General features: G+C 41.3%; 1 protein-coding gene across 1 annotated transcript; it reads left to right on the top strand.

Moving 5' to 3' along the window:
• Window positions 1–233: 233 nt before the first annotated feature.
• map7d2b (MAP7 domain containing 2b) lies at window positions 234–17,998 on the top strand. The gene is made up of 14 exons (XM_053610935.1): window positions 234–482; window positions 3,801–3,903; window positions 7,448–7,540; window positions 8,919–9,253; window positions 9,649–9,758; window positions 10,361–10,584; window positions 11,970–12,102; window positions 12,756–12,936; window positions 13,057–13,161; window positions 14,429–14,479; window positions 14,594–14,660; window positions 15,817–15,997; window positions 16,247–16,483; window positions 17,778–17,998. Exons 1-13 carry the CDS (start codon window positions 258–260, stop codon window positions 16,473–16,475), a joined length of 2,037 nt encoding a protein of 678 aa, XP_053466910.1. The 5' UTR covers window positions 234–257; the 3' UTR covers window positions 16,476–16,483; window positions 17,778–17,998.
• The last annotated feature ends 2,549 nt before the right edge of the window (window positions 17,999–20,547 follow it).

Raw genomic sequence — 20,547 nt, 5'->3', positions numbered from 1 at the left:
AAGACAACGTACTAAGAAGGAAGGGGAAAAAAAGAAAGAACGATATCCTGGTGTCTGATATTTGTAATGAGGATTTTGAAGGTCAAGATGAAAGTAAAGATTAAAAAGTTGTTTTTTTTTCCTATTGAAAATTTACTTTAAATATTCATTTTCAATACCAATTGAGTAAAGTCCAAATCTTCCAAAATAGTACTTCAAACTACACTTGAGCTAACATAGTGTTGGAACAGCACTATGGGTGGGCGTGAAAAAACGTGATGGAATGCAGAGATGGTCTGCCGTTATTTCGATATACCCACGTTCACCGTGTGTGTACAGCATCTCGGGAGAAGGAGCTGTTGGAGAAGGAGCAGCGCTCCCGTAAGCAGTATGAGCGCTCCCTGGAGGAGCGAGGGAGGCGTCTGGAGGAGCAGCGGCAGAGAGAGGAGCGTCGCAGAGCTGCTGTGGAGCAGAAGAGGAGGCAGCGTGGTGAGGAGGAGAAGGTCAGTGCCTCACATGTCCTGTCATCACTCTTATTCATTTTTTACCTTATTTTCTTCATCTGTCTGTTTCATCCTTATCCCCGCTTGAGCTTGGGCTCATGGGTCATGTGGTACAAGTTGAGGATGTTTATAATGTCCGGTTTAAATGTTATAATTAATAAGCTTTAGTCGTGCTGTCCGATTAAACGCTCTGTTAAAATGTTGATAAGTGAAAGCTACAGAACTGAGCCACTCTTTCCTGGCTGGGGGTAGAGCTCATTTGTGAGCCAGAATAATTGAAACAGAAGCAGGAAATTAAGAGAATACAGAGATCTGCTGCTCGGCACTATTGCAAATCATATTTTGTCCATAGTATCTTTGAAATAATACGATTAGTACAAGTCCTGAAACACTTTAAAATATTACAGACTGCACCTTTAAATATTACGGATGTATAATAATTGTATACAATTAGAATTTCTCGGTGCATTTTCCTATTAGCGCAAACGAACCTGACTCAACCCCTTCTGTTAAAACTCTTAAGTAAACCTCTTAAGTAAGTTCCTTTTTAAGTAAAAGCTACAGAGCTGCCCTGCCCTCTTTTTCAGATCAAGGCGGAGCTAATTTGAGGGCCAGAAAATTTATTATTATTATTTTCTAAAATGAAGAACAACAGAGCGATCTACTGCACTGTAGTGTTGCATAATCACATATTATCCAGAGTTTCCTTGAAATAGTGTGTGTAGTTCAGATCTAGAAACACATCTAAGTATTAAAGACCGCAGCTTTAAATAGTTGGGTGTATAACGAGTGACACAATGAGCATCATTTAGAACCGCAACGCCAGAACCTAAAGGTGCTTCCAACTGACTCCACCATCTCTGTTAAAACTTTGAATGCCTTTAAAATAAAAGCTGAAATGCTGGGATGTTCTAGCTAGGGGCGGAGCTAATTTCAGGGCCAGAATTATTATTATTTTATTTACAGGATCTTGAAATAAAAAATAAAATTAGAGAGCTCTCATCAGGGAAATATGCCAAATCACATTTTCTACAAAAATATCTTTGAAGTTAAATGATTAGAACAAATCTAGAAAGACTTGTAAACATTACAGACTGCACCTTTAAATGTCCTTATAATGGATAAAGCAGCTACAGTATGCCAGTATGTAATAGCATGATGCTAGAAAAGAAGCCAAACACATTCGACGTCCTATTGGCTATTTATTATTCAATAAGAGGACCTTTACAGACAGGGGCGGAGCTTACGGTGGATTTCATTGTGTTTATTGATTGAAAACATTGCATGACCATCCCCCATGTTAACGATCATTCGCTCCGGCATGGCGTGATGACCTCACCGTTCCCGATATCCACTGCACGCTGGCAGGTGCATAAAATCACAATGAGTTACTGACTCACTCGGCATCGTTTATGATTTAATGCAATGAGTAATTTCTAAATGTAACAAAGATGTTATTTTATGAGAAAGGCCCCGGGTCTGTGTCAAACAACCTTTAACAAAGCAGTGCGTCTGAAACCGTCCATCCATGCTGTTGGATTGATGTCGGATCGACGCGCTTGCTCCAGTACGGGGTTTTAATGCTGTGTGTGTGTAAAGTCTTACTTTAGATGACTCTGTTGTTGGCTAGTGCGCTGCCTTCACATTGATTTGCTCTGACTTCCTCTGCAGTGGCATCAGAATAAATCCATATCTGAAACCTTCGCTGCTTTAAATGTGTACACACGAGCAAGAGAAACAGAAAATAAAGTGCGATTTAGTTACAGTCGTCCCGTCTCGTCTAGTTGATCTGACTAGTGGATGGTGATGGTGAAAATGTAGAACTAGAGATGCAATATATGGGTCAAAGTCATGAAGGGTGTTCAGTCGTATACGTTATAACAGCGGCATTCAATAATAAAATCAAATATTACTGCTATTGACTAAGATTTTTTTTTCAATAATATTTTTGTTTTATTTATATAATATTTTTGCTTATAATAAATAGTTTAAATTATTTATTTCTTAGGATTAATTTTTCTTTATTTATCATTATTTGGCAGAATTAAAAAAAAATAATAACATTTTCACGAGCTGTTATATTGTTATTTTTATTGTTAATAAGTCAATTTGAAATTCTTTATATATATATATATATATATATATATATATATATATATATATATATATGAATAACAGCAACTGTAACTGTATTTATATATATTTTATTTTAAACACAGAGTCATGATACTCTACATACAGAAACGCAACAGTGTCCTGACTACTCTTAGAACAGACTTGCTGTAGAACAGATCTTTTGTTGTACTGAATGACATTTTACTGGGCTGAAAATATGTTCATCCTTTCCAAAATATATGTTTTACATTATTCTTAAACAATTGGCACCCCGTCCAGGGTGTACCCCGCCTTGTGCTCGATGCTCCCTGGGATAGGCTCCAAGTTTCCCCGTGACCCTGAAGGAAGGATAAGCGGTATAGAAGATGGATGGATGGATTATTCTTAAACAAAACTTAATAACCTAATATAATAAAAACGACATAGGAAACCATAGTGGCATGTGTTTCCCCCCTTTTTTGTTATTGTTGTGTGTGTGTTTGTGGTTTTTATTGAATCCTTTTCCATCTTTGGCTTACATATATAATATGATTGAACAGATTTGATGTGTTAATCTACAGTATGTATAGAATGCGTTGTGTATATAGTGTATGTAATGAATATATTGTTGGAATCTGTGCCACTGGGGCACTTAAAGAGTTAATTTTAGAGAGGAAATGCAGCCAGTGAGTAAATGGAAAACAAGAACAAGCAGGACGAGAGAGACGAGGAGAGAGAGAGAGAGAGAGAGAGATTACAGATAGCACTGATGTGACCTGTGCCATTACCATAGCTACACTGTGAGTCTGTGTGTGTGTGAGCGTGTGCGTATGTTTGAACAGCCGAGTGCATCTGGGGGGATGAAGGGAGGGGTCTGGGCGGGGTTTCTATGCCATATTCGTTTCTGTGTAGCTGTGCACTCCATCACCTGAGAGAGAGAGAGAGAGAGAGCGAGCAAGAGAGAGAGAGCGACAGAGAGAGAGGGACGGAGACACACACACACTAACAGGGCAAGGCCCTTCCTTGTTATTATCCAGTAGTCAGTGAGGAAGAGACGTTGTGCATCTCTGTGAGCGTGTGTGTGTGAGTGTGTGTGTGTGAACGTGAGGGTGGGAGGCGGTTGGCATGGAGCATCAGCCGGCCTTGTCTCCGTCCTCGCGGCGCCGCAGTGACAGCTCAGTCAGAGAGAATCTGGTCTTCCCTGTTTTGGAACGCAATGAGCAGGAGCACCTGGAGGAGCTGATGCGGCGCTCGGAGGACCGCGGCCCCCCGCTGGAGCAGAGACCCAAGCGCTGGACATGGGGCGGCCCGCCACGAGCCTGCGAGGGTGAGTCCGAAATTTCCCCGGGGAAGGAGGAGGAGGATGAGAGCATGTAACACAGGGTGTGTACGCTGCAATGCAGGGGTGGATTTTTGTGGTTTTTAAGATGCCCGAGCCGGTGTAGGTGTTACCTAACAAACTGCAGTAGCACAGCGTTAGAAGTGATGCAGTTTGGCAGAAAAAGGTGGCGTCTGTGCGTGCGTGTGTGTGTGTGTGTGTTGCTGATATCTCTAAAGAAGCTCAAGGTTAGACCTGATTAGCAATTCATAGTGACTCGGATGCTGAATAAACTCCGGCGTCCCTCTTAAAAACATCCCCCTCCTCCTAAATATCATTGTCTGCGTTTTGCCGTGGACGAAATCTCCATTTTGTCTCTCGTCACTCCTTTAACAGAATGGCATTTAGCCGCCCTGCCCGTCATCAGAGAAACCCTCTCGTGTGCTTTTCCACAAAGCAGAGACAGCGAGAGAGACACAGTAGCACCACCCGGACTCGACTCCGTGGTGCATTCATAACGACGTTAATAATTCACCCTGTCCGAGAGACCGAAGCCCCACGATCGGCCCACACGACGCGCGAGTCGATGCACGGTGTAAACGTACAAACATATAAAGAGAGGTACATCGATCCGACTTCATATTGGGTTCTCTTTGCTTCTAGAAAACTAGAAAGCTGCTCTGAGATAACCTGAGCTCATCATCAGGATGAACGTTCCTTCCCCCCCCCAGTGCAGATCATATTACCAATCCAGCTTGTCTCAAAAAACTCATCAAGTGCACTTGTTCTCCAGCATTTTGCTGATGAGCCGATTAATATTTCATCACGCTATTTCATCATGTCATTTCTGAACGGTTTTACAGTGATTCGGAGGCCTGCGGAGTCATTTTGTCTGTCAAATGTATGTACCTGAATTCGACGATGAGTTCATAAATCCGTGTTCAGGCGTGTCTGTAGGCCTGACCTAAACATCTCTGCGTACACGCTGCAGTTAAAATGGCAGGACAACGAGATAAATCATGTCGGATCTTTTTCCGGCTATAACGTGACGAACAACCGATAAGATTTAAGTGAGAACCAACTAGAAGAAGATCAAAACGTTCATTAATCTGGTTGCACAAGCATGCACACCCTTTTATAATGGGATACAGTATGTCGCTGTGCTCGGAACGAACCTATCACGTTCCGGCTCACGTTCAAAAGTAATTATCACACGCCTTTTCATCAATAACAGGATTCAGATTCACCCCCGGATAAAGATCAGCTGTTTCTTTTGGATTTTCTTGACATCTTTTTGCCTTCATCTGACTGCTGAAGCCATGGTCTTACAAGAGATGTACGGGATCTCGTCGTTGAAAGATATTGATCCGGAGAGGGAGACAAAAGAAGCTCCGGAACGTTAACTGTAGCGTGGAAAAGCGTGGAAGCCTTCATCAGTAAGTGGAAACATTATCAAGAACATGACGTCCCTCCAAAATTGACGAATGGACAAGACGAAGAAACGTCAGGGAGGCTGCCAGGAGACCTACGGCACCGTTAAAGGAGCTGCAGGAATATCTGGCAAGTCATGGTGACTCCCTGCATGTCACAACAATCTCTTGTATTCTTTATCTGTTTAGGCTCTGGGGTAGGGAGGCATGACAGAAGCCCTTTCTCACAACAAAAAAACCCCTGAATCCATTTAAGCCCACCTTAGTGTAAATCACCCAAAATGTGTTATGGTTTGATAAGCACAAGGTAGAACATTTTGGGCATAATTTTAAAAGATACTGTATGTTTGGCACAAAAACAAGGCAGCTTATCACCCGGAGAACACCATACACCAACAGCAAGGTGAAGCATGGTGGTGGCAGCATCACACTATGGAGCTGGTATTCTTCAGCTGGGACTGGAGCTCTAGTCAAGCTCGATGGAAACATGCATCACTTCAAATATCAAGCTATCATGTTTGGCACAAAACCTGCAGGCCTCTGTTAGACAGCTGAAGAAAAATGTCACCTTTCAGCACGGTATCAACCTGAACGACGCAAATCCGAGCCAACAAAGGAGCGGCTTCAGAAGACGAAGAGCATCGTTTTGGAATGGTCCACTCAGAGCCCAGACCTAAATCCTAACGGAAAAACAGATCTGGCATGAGTTATCTTGGTTTAGCTTTTTACATCACAGAAAACCTGCAGTTTTAACAGGGGTGTGTCGACTTTTTAAAAACATTATTATTTATATATATATATATATATATATCCACTTTACGGTTGTCTAAGTGCAAAACACAAACAATCCAAGTACACAACACAATGTGAAAATGCGATAGCAACATCAGTAACACGCTGACATTAACTCAAAATGGAAAGGGGCGGTCCTTATTGAAGAAGATCACATGCATTCTGCTGATTGGCTGTTGACACGTGCCAGTCTGAGACATAGCACAAAACGGCCTGAAGCATTTATTTATGCTTATATTGATCACGGGCCTTCGTATTATGTTCATTTGTTTACTCTGTTGACTAATTCACGTATACAAACCTCAGGTTATTTGGAAGAAATAAATACTCCCTACTATAATGACTTAAGTAACTCAGCGTTAAAGTGCACCTATTATGGTTTTGAAACATGCCTAATTTTGTTTTAACGGTCTCATACAATAGATTAACATGCATCCGAGGTCAAAAAACACTTTAACGTGCTCATAATTTAAATTACAGCATTACCTTTTATTCCCAGTGTCACAAACGTCTCATTAAATGATTCGTTCTAAAGGATTCATTCTAAACGCTTCCTTTCAGAGAGCATACTCTGATCTGATTGGTCAAATGTCCCAGTCTGTTGTGATTGGTCTACCGCTGTCAGCGAGCAGCCTATGAAGACGAGAGACGGGGATTTTTGTTACAAACCTACGTAGGTTAGTACAGGAAGTAAGTCTGGAACCACTAAGGACTCGTTTTAGCTGTTCAGAATCGGTTCCTTCGTTTGGGAGTCGATAACGCCGTCTGTCGTGTGCTTTGATTTTTGAAACTTTGCAGACTTTTTTACATTCACAAACAGCTCTATAGCACGCTAAATGAAAAGTAATATCTGAAAAAGCATAATAGGTGCACTTTAAGTGATTTCCTCTAGGCTGACTAGTTTACAGACTGAAAAAGTGTATTTTTTCCCCCTTATAATCATACGCAGTGTCCAATCAGGAACGGGTGTGTGCTGTTCAGTAAGGACCTCCCCTTTCGGCCTTCTTCTTGATGTGTTTTCTGATTGGCTGTTGTGTTTTTTGTTTGTTTTTTTACAAATGTTTGGGAATTGGTTATGTGATGTCCCTGAGTAACAAGGTGTTTAGGAATAGCTTTTAAGCTACAATTACGTGCCGTACAATTACGTATGCTCCTAAAAGGCAGGATTTGTCAAATGACTGTTTCGCTGTTGCGTTCATGTGTGACTGCTTTTGACAGTAAACTAACTCCTTAGCATGAACTGAAGTAACTGAAGTATGTGAATGTGTGAAGTGTGTTTATGTGAACACATAAACCTGTGCTTTCTCTGCTCTGCATCACCTGCTGCGTAGGTAATCCTAAGATTGCCCCGCCCTCTTCTGCTGCTTCCTCCATCTTAGCCAATGAGCCTGCTTCTCTCCTGTCTGCCAACCAATCCAAAGCCGGTACTAATCTACAGCTGCTTTGTGTGTCGTCGTCGTCTTTGCCGTTATGCTACAGTATATTCTATGTGTGTGTGTGTGTGGGGGGGGGAGCGGTTACTCACCACATGTTATATGTCTGATGTCATGCTCTATTGTGTTCTTTGTGCTGTTTCTCAGGCTTTTCTGTTTGTGATGTTTATTTCATGTCTATACATTTTTACATTTTCTCCTCTGTAATACTTGTAAATGTGAACCAGCACTGCAGCGCCAAGCCAAGCTGGGGGGGTTACTCACCACATGTTATGTGTCTGATGTCATGCTCTATTGTGTTCTTTGTGCTGTTTCTCAGGCTTTTCTGTTTGTGATGTTTTTTTCATGCCTATACATTTTTACACTTTCTCCTCTGTAATGCTTGTAAATGTGGATCATGTGCCACTGGAACATTTCTTGAAAATAAAACCCACTGAATGTAATTAATCATTAGGACAGAGTGAACGTAGCCAGAGGCAGATCTGTATCCTGTTCCCTGCGCATGTGGAAGGGCGGATGTGCAGGATCAGCTTGGCGCTGCAGTGCTGGTTCAGTGCTGAGGGGATGGGACAAAGGGGCTGGAGGGTGGATGCTTCGTGTGTTGATTAATTATATTTAGGCAAATCCATGTCACAGCAATGACATCACTCCACCAATCCCCATGAACGCTGATACTAGATATTAGAGCAGGGTGATAGTCGAAGATTGTCTGATATTATCAGAAAATGATCCCGAATCTGATATGGCTGATATTAGAACTGCACCTGCAGCCAATCAGAGCAAACGCATGAAACAAATGATTGCGATAAGTTAGTTAAACACAGCAAGCAGTGTTGCCAGATCTGCAGTTTTCCTGTAATTAGGCATTACATCACATTTAGTAAAGCTGTCGTTTCTTTACTTTCACCTGACTCTGGAGACTCCTTCAGGAATAAAGCCGTCCACGTGCAATAGGATGTGCCTTTGAACTGTCACTTGACCATTTTGTGGTGGGTGGGACCATTTTTTTCACCGTTAATATTTAAAACACACTATTAGACCGTTGTAATGAAACACAATGCTCTTGATGTTATTAATTATGTTTGTTTGTCTTTGGCATTTGGCCCTAAGGGTGTACAAACTTTTGCACTTAACTGTATTTAATACGGTTAATGTGTTGACAAGTGTTCAAAACGACAGATTTGTCAGATAATAAAGTTAGATGTTTGTACTTTTTGTTTTCTTTCCCTAATTAACACTAATCACAGCTCCAATCGGGTCTCAAAATGACTTTCCCTGAGCATTTCAGTGGTCTCTGACTTCCCACAATGCCCCCCTCTCTCTCTCTTTCTCTCTCTCTCTCTCTCTCTCTCTTTCCCTCTCTCTGCAGTACCAGACTTCATGATTCCGCCGGACTGTCCAGAGCTGGACCTGATCGCCTGCCTTTCCTCCTCTAACTCCTCAGCTGCTTTAGCACAAACAAGAGGGAGAGGCAAGTGTAATTCATTCCACTACCAAACATCAGCCATTATTCTGTCCTCTCATCATCCCTGTATGACCTCTGACCCTCCGCTGTCGTTCCTTTGTCCTCGTTTAGCCTCACCCAGCCCCCACAGGTCTCCGTATAAGGCCTCACCGAGCAGAGCCGAGCGCAGGAAGACCAGCTCCCCATCTGGACCATTGGAGGAATCCCAAGGGGCCGCCACGACCCCCAAAACCCCCCAGGTCAGCCGCTCAGTACCTCAGCTGTTTACTTTGTTCTTTTCCAAATCCATTTTTTGTTCCACGGCTCAGATTTTAAGATTCAGATTATTCAACAGGCAAAACTGTAGGATCCAAACCACCAAGGAGACGGTCTCCTAGCAACCGCATTGCTCTGATCGTGGTGTTTCCTGCTTCAGAGCTTTTTTTTTCTCTTTTTTTTCAGCTCTTCAAGCTGCCACATCCATGCGCAGATCAATATTTCAACTTATTCGTTTATTAGCGCTTCACAGGTACAAATGTATAGCATCCGGGTGAGATGACGCACTAAAGCAGACTAAAAACGAGGCTTGGGAATAACACTGTTTTATGGAAGTGCAAATGACACAGCAGCAGAAAGTAATATTTGTCATTCACAGACAGAGAAACAAGCCGGCGTGGTCACTGAGTCCTCAGCAAAGCAACTCGAATCTCCCATGACGCCCACCAAGAGCTTAGCTGGCTGCAAGAAGCCCAGTACACCCAAAAGGTTTGCTTCAGATCAAACACAGTCACGTTTTCTGTTTTTCCTTCTCTCATCGCATTGGGCTGTATTCAGACTCGACGACTTAAGTCTATAAGTTGGGTTAATATTTACGTAGCGAAAGAACACGAGTTCAAATCCTGACGTCCATGCCCTGGAATTTTGAGAGCAAAGTTGGATGTGCTCTCTGGGTGGGAGGGACATTCTCTCTTTCTCTCTTTCTCTCTCTCTCTCTCTCTCTCTCGCTCTCTCTCCCCTGTCAATCACAGCGAGACTAGCCAATCCTCGGCATCTGTGAATTCATGTATGTATAAGAGAGTAAATAGCGCTTTCAGGGATAGAAAATGCGGACTAAATTTAAGAAGTACGATGTACCATACAAGCAAGAGAATTTAATAAAGGAAAATAAAACCAGGATACTAAACCGAGCTTGATTACTCGGTACTTAACTCTCGTACAACTGTCTGTAGTTACACCCGAGGTCTGAATACGAACATGCCTAAATTTTTGTACTGAATCCTCACACAGTATGCGTAACTCTGAATATGGCTCAGTTTCTGCTTGTGCAGTGTTTGCATGAAAACCTTGTCCTCTGTGCTCTAATTAAGGTCCAGGTCATGTAAGAGCCGTATCCAGTCTCCGTGTTCTCCCGGCCAATACCCCAGCTCACCTATGAGGCACAGAGCCGTGACCCCGGGTGCAGAGAGCAACAAGAGGCTGGATGGAGAGGACAAAGGACTGGAGAGTAAAAACTCCAGCACTCTGGATAGGAAAACAACAAAGACTGAAAAGATTCCCAAATCTACAAGCAGAGAACTCGGACATAACGGAGGTAAGATGTTGACTGATGGAGTAATGACATTATTAGAGTTTTTACATTTTGCTTTCAGGACGTTCAACGTTTAGGATGTTTATTAAATTGACGTAAACGATGAAATAATCTTCGGCTTGTGTAACGTCTTCGAGGTGACTGGAACGAAGCAGACTAAGCACTAAGCTGGCTTTCGACTTGCAGCGTGTGTGTGTGTCTGTACAGTATTCAGTATTCATGGATTAGTTTTCTCTCTAATCCATGGGGTGTGTCTCAATCGGCTCCCTTGTTCAGTAGTCAGGGCACCATCCATCCATCCATCCTCAACCACTTATCCGTAATCGGGTCGCGGGGGCAGCAGCTCCAGCAGGGGACCCCAAACTTCCCTTTCCCGAGCCACATTAACCAGCTCTGACTGAGGATCCCGAGGCGTTCCCAGGTCAGTGTGGAGATATAATCTCTCCACCTAGTCCTGGGTCTTCCCCGAGGTCTCCTCCCAGCTGAACGTGCCTGGAACACCTCCCTAGGGAGGCTCCCAGGGGGCATCCTTACCAGGTGCCCGAACCACCTCAACTGGCTCCTTTCAACGCAAAGGAGCAGCGGCTCTACTCCGAGTTCCTATCGGATAGCCGAGCTTCTCACCCTATCTGTAAGGGAGAAGCCAGATCTAGAAGATCCAGTCAGGGCACTACAATCGCAAAATCCTTCCAGTTCCAGTGCGCTGGAACATTCGCTCCCTTAAAAAAATCCCACAATGCACCGCAAAAACCAGGAAGTGTCGATGCTTACTATGTTCCCTTACTGGAAAAGATGTCATGTTTTCTGAAGATTCTTAGCTCGAAAAGAAATAAATAAATAAATCAGCCAACTTCGTCTACGGATGTAAGTAGCTTGTTATCGTTGTTGTGGCTCTCGAACGATTGCTCATTACGTTAGCAATTTTCAAATTTATTTGACGTTCGTTTGAGTCTAACGACTTTAAAAAATCCACTAGCTAGCCTAGAAAACTTAGAAAACTTAAATATTTTATACGTTTGTTTTTTATTACAGTTAAAGCAGAAGGTTCGTTCTCCTGATGTGAGTGCATGAACGGCTGTTCACCGAAATAGCACCTGAGACGACTGGAAATTGAGTCATCCATTGAGTGTTCCAATGTGTAGCGAGCCTGATTCACGACCTAGGGAGCTAGTTAGCCGATCGAGCCACGCACCACGCCTTGTACTTTCTTGCACGCTTCTAGATCTCCGTGGCTGTTTAATAAAATAGTGTCTGATCAGGTTTAGCTGAAGGCTACACCTGTTGAAGTGTTTTCAGTGCTTCTTATTCTTATCTGTGGAGATTTTTCTGGCTGGACGGAGGTGCATGCTAAACGCACTGATGTGTGTGATGTTTTATTATTATATCAGAGTCTCCAGTGACTCCGACTGGAAAAGCTGGAACCACTGATGCTGAGGAGGCCTCCAGAGTGCTGGCTGAGAAACGGCGGCTGGCCAGAGTGCAGAAGGAACAAGAGGAGAAACAGCGACTGGAAGAAGAGAGGTGTAAACAATATACCGCATACCGCAATATATGCCGCAGCGCTACTGAATGCTCCGTCCTCATTGGTCAGAAAGTGCTGACAGCAGCTCAGTCGACTCAGGTCACGGGTTTATATTTAATGATAATGAGTCTTTATTTGTCACATATACATTACAGCACAGTGAAATTCTTTTCTTCATATCCCAGCATGTTAGGAAGCTGGGATGAGAGTGCAGGGTCAGCCATGATAGATTGCCCCTGGAGCAGAGAGCGTTAAGGGCCTTGCTCAAGGGCCCAACAGTGGCAGCTTGAACCCCCGACCTTCCAATCTAAGCCACCTTTATTTGCATTAATGTGCTCATTCTAATACGTTATTGTTTCTATAGTAACAGCTCATTCACAGGGACTATACGGTGGACACAACACATAAACAGATTTGTTTAAAAAAAAAACTGCATGTCATTCAACAGGACATTTTTGGTGTCCGTTTATACTGTATATAAAGACAGTACGGGACTCATTTCTGAAATGTCCAAATCTGCATGTTCCCAGCGTGAAAATATCCCAATTTGTATTTTTCCCCCCAAAGTATTTTTGAATCTATAGGATTATTCCAGGTTTAAAAGGCTCCGTAAGCATTTACCAACTGCACCTTCGATTGCCGTCTCGGTTAGGCTTAAGGCCGAGGAGTTTGAGAGGAAGCAGGCGGAGGAGCGGGAGCGACAGGAGCAGGCGGCTCAGCAGGCGGAGAAGGAGCGGCAGAGGCAAGAGGAAGAACGCAGGAAGAAAGACGAAGATGACAAGCGGCAGAAGGAAAGACGTTTGAAAGACCTCCAGGATCAGCTGGACAGAGAGGTCACCCATAACTAAATCTCATTTATTCATCAAAATGTCCTCGTTTGCTTTCGAAAAATGGATTTTGTGGCAGTGTGGTTGGGATGGTGATGTCAGTGTGTGTGTGTCGGTGTGTTATAGAGGGAGGAGGCTTACCAGAGGGTGCAGAGGGAGGCGGAGAGGAAGCAGCTAGAAAGAGAGCAGCTGAAACTGCAGGAAGAGCAAGAGAGACTGCAGAGGAAGAAGGTTTTTATTTATTTATTTATTTATTTATTTATTTTACCCATAATATCACCAACACGTTAAATAAATCTCCACTGAGCACGCATTACACGCAACCTCCTTCTATATCCGGTCTGATTTTACTAAACGAGCTGCTCGTTTACCAATCAGCGTTAAGCTCTATAACTATGTAATATAAAATCAATTATCAGTTGCTTTTAGTATAGTCAGTCAGTACTAACTAAACTGAACGAGGATTAGTTATGTTGTCTAATCCTAATGAGACTGCCGTTCAAAAGGTTTTCAACACAAGGAGTTATCTTTGACACTAATTACAGTTTACTCAATTCAAATAGAGGAAATAAAATAAACACGTTTGTTTACATCAAAATACCTCGTTGAAACATTATTGTTCCTATAGTAAGGACTAACACGGGGACTTGTACGGCGGACGCTCCACGTAAACAGATTAAAAATGTGTGCGACGTTTTCCGTATGGAGATTTCCATCCATCCATCTTCTATACTGCTTATCCTTCCTTCAGGGTCACGGGGAACCTGGAGTCTATCCCAGGGAGCATCGGGCACAAGACGGTGTACACCCTGGACAGGGTGTCAATCCATCGCAGGGCACACTCTCACACACACATTCACACACCCATTCATACACTATGGACACTTCGGACATGCCAATCAGCCTACCATGCATGTCTTTGGACTGGGGGGAGGAAACCGGAGTACCCGGATGAAACCCCCGCAGCACGGGGAGAACATGCAAACTCCACACACACAGGGCCACGGCGGGAATCGAACCCCCGACCCTGGAGGCGAACGTGCTAACCACTAAGCCACCGTGCGCCCCGTAGGGAGATTTATTAAGATTTATTTAAATCTATGGAAGGAGTCTCCAGTATCAGCACTTTTTAATAGTAAAATTAAATCCGGCGTCTCTGTAACGTGACAACCTGCATTGTCAGGGTTTTTTTATTTTTTATTAACTTGAGGAAGAGAAAGGTAAAAAAGTAAGTCGGGTTTAAAGCTGAAGTGGTAACAGGAACGAACATGAACATGAATGTTTCACAATGTTGTATGCAACTCTAATCAGATAAAAAGTACACGGTCGTTCGTGTCATTCTTTAATTAACACAATAAAACGGGTTCAGGATGTGCCATTAGAGGAAAAGAATCTCTTTTTTTCCACACCACCCTGTCCTGTCGTTGATTATTTTCCCAGAACATCACTGCGAACGTGTTTTATTCCTTACTTAATAACGGATTTTTCTGCCTTATAGCGCATCGAGGAGATCATGAAAAGGACAAGGAAAACTGACGTGGAGCCGAAGGTACTCACATACACACACACACACACACACCCACGTTCAAAACCTCAGAAATAAGCACCTGAGAAGTGAAATGAGTCACTGAAACACCAATTTTTCCACTTCATGTTTGAATAGAAAGATGACACGCACGTCGAGTCAAGCTCCTCCGTGATAGAGTCGGTCTCTGTCTTGGAGTCTGCAGGTGAGAGCGCAGAACTTTTTGCGAAGGACCAGTCTTGAAAGGAAATTTAACCAGAACCTATTATTCTATGGTGGCTTAAGTTACATAGATATAGTGATAGTGATAGCATTAGAATTAGCAAGGACTGTCATCACTTTCAAGCACAGGTTGAAAGCCAGGTTACAGTTAAAAAAAAAAAAAAAAAAAGCTATGAGAAGTAAAAGAGTTTGTAGGAATGCTCACTTCTCTGTCATAGCGTTCTTTATAACGAGGTCTCGTAAGCCTTAAGACTTCGGGATTAACATGCTAGCATGATTAATATTTTAAGCTACATGATAGGCCGTTCAACTGCTTGAAAGCCAAGTTATAATCCTATAAACACAGAAAAATCAACTCGTAAGGGTTTATGAGGATTTATGAGGGTTTGTTTGTTTTTTGTAATGATTTCTTGAGGTAGCATTTTAAGCTCTAGAATAGGCCACTGATCATTTACAATAGCTAGATAAAATAGACATCGTATTAATAAGATCTCGACTTGATTGTTCTTTACTGTGAAATCATACCTTGAATTGCAAATATTAACATAATCGTGTTAAAGGTTCTATACGCGACTTTTGCATCTGAAATCAGAGCTTTTCTCGACATCATTAGAACTGGTAGTTAAAGTCCTTATTTCCAAAAGATCGACCTGGACTTCTACGTAAAAAAAGAAATTGTTAAACCTGTGGAACAACAGGAGACGAGGAGCATTTTGCTAACCTGCATTTGCATACCGGAACATGATTGGCTCTTATGTTTTATGATGCAGCAACACGTTGCTGTCCCAAGTACTGCCACAATACTGACTCGGGTTTCCAGTGAAATTCGTTCCTTAGTAGAAGACGGCAAAACTTTTCACAATGATATAGCCTACTGTAATATAGTGAATTTCAGTTTCAGTATATTTCACATGCAATAAGCGAGAGATGATCGTTTACGAATGAGAAAGTTGCGTGTGATGGATAGAAAGAGATCCTGTTGAGCAAACAATGCAAGACGAGACTGGAGTATAAAATCATATGAAAATTAGAGTGAAATGTGGCATGAACGACTCGGTGAAATCAAACATACCTGGAAATGATTGCTGTTTTAGTGTTTGAGGTATAAAGTAACATGGTGTCAATTTTTTTTTTTTTAGATGCTGGACAGATTAATGGTCCCTCCATCAGGTCCTCAGAAAGCTCCACTTTTGCCGAGTTTAAGAGAGGATTCTCTTCGTCCGTCATGGCTGGCTCACCCGTGATAACCTTACAGCCTCTGGAAGCTAAGGGGAGTGCGGCTGATGATCTTTCAGATGGTGTCCAGTCCATGGATGTCAGGTAGGCTGTCACCGTGGTGACAAGCATGACACTGCGTTAGTGTAAAATAAATGGTGTAAAAACGTGTTTTTGTTTAACGATGAAAATGAATGTATGATCGTTGTATGGAATTCTAAACTGCTAAAATGATGACATCACACTTCATCATCACACTTCATCACACCGTTGCATCATTGATTATTTTCCTAGAACAGCACAACACCCAAGCATTTTATTCCATCCTTGTGATATTTTCGCTGCTTCTTTCAGCCCAGTCTCTAGAGAGGAGCTGATGCAAGAATACTCTCCTGTCAGCGAGAGCTCAGAGAACCTCATGAGGAACCCCCAGGCGCTGGATCTCCTGCATCTCACCGGAGAAGCTGCATATCCTAAAGCTGGGGACTGCAACAAAAACCTGATCCAGAGCTTCAGCAGCACCGCTGCAGACTCGGCGCTCATCCAGGGTCTCGGGCCGAGCATGGATAAGCTCACTGTCTAGTGCAGCAGGTGATCGAAAAACCGGTCGGGTTTTCAGAGTCTGCGTCTTAAGTCCATGATAAGTCCAAGAAAGATAAGTCCAAGAAAAACCGCAACGAAAGTTTTTTTCAAAAATGGGTGAGGGTGTCCTCTGGTGGTCTGGGGAAGAATTGTCCATGGTGGACTGTCACGTCGACGTCCCCGGACCATCAGGGGGCACCCTCACCCATTTTTTAAAAAACTTCCATTGTGGTCTGGGGAGGAATTGTCCATGGTGGACATGACAAAGAGCTACGTCAGTAATTACACTGGGAAAGTTTCTCGTATTCAGACTCGGGTTACACACGTGTGCCCTATTCAGATTATGCAAATCACCTGCGTGTAGTTCACGCCTCCAGGGTTGCCAGATTTCTCTTGAACAAAATCATCCGATGCTAGATTTTTTTCAACAGCAACAAGACCACCGCTTTTAAGCGCAAACACTTGCCTTTAAGCCTGAAAACGATTGGGATGCTGACTAAAGAAGGAAGTAGCCTTTTCTTTGTTTTACAAAGAAATAACTAAATAGTATACATAAATATAAAAGCAATGCCATATGAATAATGACAAGTATTGCCATAAAGATCGATTCGGAGTCTAGTATATTTCTAATACACTTCTGCATGAATATTCTTAGTCGAATCACATTAATCACGTCCATCCTCAGTATTTCATGGCTTATAAAATAGCACTTGATCCAGCACATCCTATTATTTGGCCTTTTATTTTATAGCTTGTGCGCTGGCAGTTTATGAAGCCCTGACATACTAAATCGAGGTCATGGAATCGTAACGTGTTTTGCATTTGGATATATATCAATTATCATCCGAACCTTTTTAAATCTTTAAATTCAACGTGTTTTTTTTGTTGTTCATTTGACGCGTTCTCCTGGAAAGAAAACACTCCTACGGTTGGAAGGATAATCCAATTAAGCGCTCATCTGCTATAGTTTGAGTGAATTCTTAAATGTGTCCCATTAATAATTCAATCCTTGAGATAAACAACGTCTCCGTAGCCTTTCTGTCGACTTTAAATGTGATGATAGTGTTAATTAAGTGATTAATAGTGTCACGTTTATGTATTTAATATTAGCTTTCTGTAGTATTCTGAGTGTATTTACAGGGACATTTGACGTATATTTGAGCGTGATATGATGTGGCGCTGGACTTAATTCTGTTCCTTACTCGAGCCGATATCAGAGCCAGAATCACGGTCAGATAATTGTGCGTAAGTGAATACAGAACTTCGGTATTAAACCCTTACTATATGTCCTTTTTTGTTTTAGGGTATACGTCACATCTTGGCTGTGTTGAAGAATGGTTTGGGATTGTCTGTTGTGCCTCTGTTCCAGCTCGTACAAGCTTCTCCGCGAGAAACCCGTCTGCATCCTGCGGAAAAAGGAAGGAGCGCTGAATCAAGTAGTTATAATACGTAGAATAATAATAATAATAATAATAATTAATAATAATTTTCAAAAGAGCTTTGCCTTTTCTTCATAGGTATACCATTTCAACATATTTCACTGTAGTAATGGCTGGGGAAAGCAACTGTATTGCAACTCTTGCAGCCATAGTGATCTTTATATTCCTGTAAACACAGTGTAGAGTGGTACACGAGCCTTGTAGCAAGCAACTTTATACAGTTTTGCTGCGAGAGCACAAATGACCAGCAAACTGACTGTGTGTATATGTGTGTCGAGTGTGACGTGTCATGTATCAGGGTTTCGCGGTTCTCCAATGCGAAAAAAGTCAATGCGAGCATAAAAACTGTTAGAACACTATAGTATGCTTATTTTTTTTTCCATAACTCAAAATAAATAAATAAATAAAAGTAGGAAAGACTTTGCAAAGATGTAAACTATGCAGGAAGTGTAAATCTGAAACAAGTGATGTCAGAACAACTAGTGATGAATTATTAACACAATGCTACAGCTGTAAACATACCGACTTCAACGCTCTCCAATACGCTAAATATGTGTGTTACCTTGTTAAACGGCTCTGTTTATTACAGTCTTGCGTACTCGGGAGGTCTGTTTTGAGCTTTGCATGCCAGTGCAGTAGTATGGATTCCTGACGTTCCGGTTTGCTGGTGGTCCTACGTGACGTGAACGATGCTCAAGATGTGTAAGACTCCTGAGGAACTCTTGAGGAAAGGTTAAGGATGAATAAGATGGCATTTCAGGCTTGAGGGTTCTGGGGCATGTTGAGGAAAGGGTCCGTTTCATTTTCATTCTCATTCTCACGTCAATCCGTTGCTTCATGGTGATAAATGGTGCATGAGTCAAATGCTCTGGAATTGCAGAAAAAACCTGGGATATTGACATGACAATAAAGTTATTGAGCCACACCCCTCGTCATTGCTTCTTCAATCGAAAATGTTTAGAGAATAAAATATACGTTGCTTTTATTGTGCCATGAAGCGGTGGGCAAGGATGACTGCATCTACATGGGTTTTTTTGTATTGCTGTAATATGCACAAAAAAAACATCTATGTTAAAAACAGAACTAAGAACATCAATTTCAACAAAAAAAGAATTGAAAATAAATAAAAAGTAGTACAGCAATAACATTATAGTAGACAATGCTTACAGTGACGACATATTTTAGTGTTCTGTCGATTTCAGTTCTGTCAAATAATTAATAGTAGAAATAAATTAATTTTTTTAATTGATTTTTAAAGATTCTGTATAAAAATCAAGGTAATGAATATTACACACAAGGTTTATATTTTCCATGTTTGGCATCGAAGGATTTCTCGTGAAGGATTATTGCATTTCAAATCAAATTTATCCGGGTGGAATTACATTGAAAGCAAAATAGGATTAATATGAATCATGAATATGAACTAGGATTAATATTAATTTTGTTCTCAGGTTTTTTATATATATGTGTGTATATAATATATATATATATTATATATATATATATATATATATATATATATATACATATACACACACACACACACACACACACACACATATATATATATATATATATATATATATATATATATATATATATATATATATATATATATATATATATAGTAAAGGTTATCATATTAAACAATATAAAAATGTATATTTTGCTAAACATTTTTTATTATAATAACAGAGAAAATCGCAGTGATAATACTTCGTGAAATGTTAGATGTAATTCCAACACAATTAGATTAATTCGATGAATTAGAATCAGTTAGATGCATTTTATTAGCTACGCAGAACTTGTATGGAAGAAGCTGTGCCTTGTTATATGGAATTACTTCTTGACAAAATGTTCAACTAATTATTATTATTTGTAGTAGTAGTAGTCATAGTAGTAGTCTCCCCCTCACTTGTGGGGTTCATATTCTTTCAATCAAAAAATATATTGAGAAAGATTATAATTTCAGGGATAAATATAATGTAAATAAATGCAACCGTCGCTAATCTCCAGTTTCATTAGAAACACTTAGAATTACGCAACTATTATTATTATTATTATTATTATTATTATTATTATTATCCATCCATCCATCTTCTACCGCTTACTCCTTCTTCAGGGTCGCGGGGGAACCTGAAGCCTATTCCAGGGAGCATCGGGCACAAGGCGGGGTACACCCTGGACAGGGTTATTATTATTATTATTATTATTATTATTATTATTATTATTATTATTATGGCAGGTTGTGCCCGATGCTCCCTGGGACAGCCTCCAGGTTCCCCGTGACCCTGAAAAGGAGTAAGCGGCAGAAGATGGATGGATGGATGGATCATTATGGCAGGGTTGTTGTTGCTGTTGTTTTGTTGCATCAGTTTTAAGAGGTAAACAAGAAAGCAAGTGAAAGAGAGGAAAGAAAGAAAAAGAAAGAAGGAAACGAAAAAGAAAGAAAGAAGGAAAGAAAAAAGAACGAAACAAGGAAAGAAAGAAAGAAAGAAGGAAAGAAAGGGAGAAAGAAAAAGAAAGGAAAGTAAGAAAGAAAGAAAAGAAAGAAGGAAAGTAAGAAAGAAGGAAAGAAAGAAAAAGAACGAAAGAAAGAAAAAAGAAGGAAATCTGCCTTGACATTTTTAGGGC

Source organism: Ictalurus furcatus, chromosome 23, assembly GCF_023375685.1.
Source record: "Ictalurus furcatus strain D&B chromosome 23, Billie_1.0, whole genome shotgun sequence".
Classification (NCBI taxonomy): Eukaryota; Metazoa; Chordata; class Actinopteri; order Siluriformes; family Ictaluridae; genus Ictalurus; species Ictalurus furcatus.
Note: the sequence above shows the minus strand (reverse complement) of the source record. Positions and strands in the feature narration are given on the sequence as shown.